This window comes from Austrofundulus limnaeus, unplaced genomic scaffold (genome assembly GCF_001266775.1).
Source record: "Austrofundulus limnaeus strain Quisiro unplaced genomic scaffold, Austrofundulus_limnaeus-1.0 Scaffold711, whole genome shotgun sequence".
Taxonomy (NCBI): Eukaryota; Metazoa; Chordata; class Actinopteri; order Cyprinodontiformes; family Rivulidae; genus Austrofundulus; species Austrofundulus limnaeus.
Window position 1 is genome coordinate 54669 of NW_013953113.1, and position 1459 is coordinate 56127.

General features: G+C 43.1%; 1 protein-coding gene across 1 annotated transcript in view; it reads left to right on the forward strand.

Annotated features, from left to right (window-relative positions):
• mcrip2 (MAPK regulated corepressor interacting protein 2) overlaps positions 1–1459 on the forward strand; it is an 18732-nt gene that overhangs the window by 9448 nt on the left and 7825 nt on the right. Inside the window, exon 3 of the mRNA XM_014028029.1 lies at positions 653–786. Within this exon, the coding sequence (XP_013883483.1) occupies positions 653–786 (134 nt within the window). The remainder of the gene's footprint in view (positions 1–652; positions 787–1459) is intronic.

Genomic DNA, 1459 nt, shown 5'->3' on the forward strand with positions numbered 1-1459 from the left:
CAGAAATGCGGAGTACAGAACAGTCATATAGTAAAATACAAAAATGTAGATAAATTGAACAATGGGGTTGTGGGGGAGAAACGTAGAAGAGAGGACAACCAAAACAGACATGTTGAAAATAGGAATTAACAGCTAATTTGAAAAGACTTCAGGCCAGTCTTAAACTGGGAGAGGGAGGTGGTATTGTATAATCCATGGGGAAGTGAGTTCCAGAGCTGAAAGCTCTGCTCTCCATGGTGCTGAGGAGGGCAGGGGGTAATGAGAGTTGGAGGGAGGAGGCAGATCTTAGAGAGCGGGAGGCTGTGGAGATGTTCAGGAGGTCAGACAGGTAAGGAGGGGAAAGATTGTGGATAGCTTTGAAGGTGTGGGACATTTTAAAGATGATGCTGGATTTAACTGGGAGCCAGTGGAGCTGTTGTRGGACTGGAGTGATGTGGGCAGAGGATGARGTTTGAGTGATTACACAGGCTGCTGAGTTCTGAACCATCTGTAGCTTGTGAAGGGATTTATTGGGGAGATAACTCCCATCATTAGCATGAAACGGGGTAGGTGATATGCATTCCACTGTATTTTACTTTTAATCTGAAACTCTTGTAATTTGTATTGATTTCAAGTCTTCAGCCACAAGCTTCTCTCTTTGTATCCCCTCCAGCTGTCCTCCCCCAAAGATCGTGTTCAACCGTCTCAACGGGAAACGTCACAGCGGCTCAGCTGCACAGAAGACCCCGACCCCGGCAGAGGGATTCACACTTTCACACCAGGAGAATGTCAGATTCGTGTACGAAGGTAAGCAGGGTCATTGGATCAATGATTGAATGATTGGATTGAAGATGGCGTCCGCAGTGGGATGTTGGGGGTCCAGATGAAATCTCAAAGACAGTGGAGCTTTGTCTCACTCAGGGTTCAAAGGTCTGAGATTGTAAAGGTGGAAAACAAGATATTCTGCTGGAGTAAAGATTTTTAAGCAACAAGATCTTTGCTGACGGAATTTAAATCCTAACTTGGGTTTTTGCATCTTATTTCTACCAGAACTACAATAATTCCACAGTCAGCAGTGTCTCAAAGGAGTAACTTCTTGTCAGTAAAATGTTACCCYGTCCTGAAGTTTAACCCAGCACTGAAGACCAGCTGCTCTTCACTGTCATCACTCAAAGTGAAAATCTGTCATTTTATTCATCTTTCATGCAGCAAGATGACTGGTTCACTGCTCGCTCAACTTTTACAGGATTGTTTTCTTTCTATAGTTTCATGTATTTTTGCAATCAAACTACTTCTGCTTACAATGAGCTATTTTTACCACTCATATGTCAAAAGTTTTGGCTCAGTCGTGTATGGTGTGTTATATGACATTTAGCATTTTTAAATGTTAAATACACTCACCGGCCACTTTATTAGGTACACCTGTCCAACTGCTCGTTAACACTTAATTTCTAATCAGCCAATCACATGGCGGCAACTC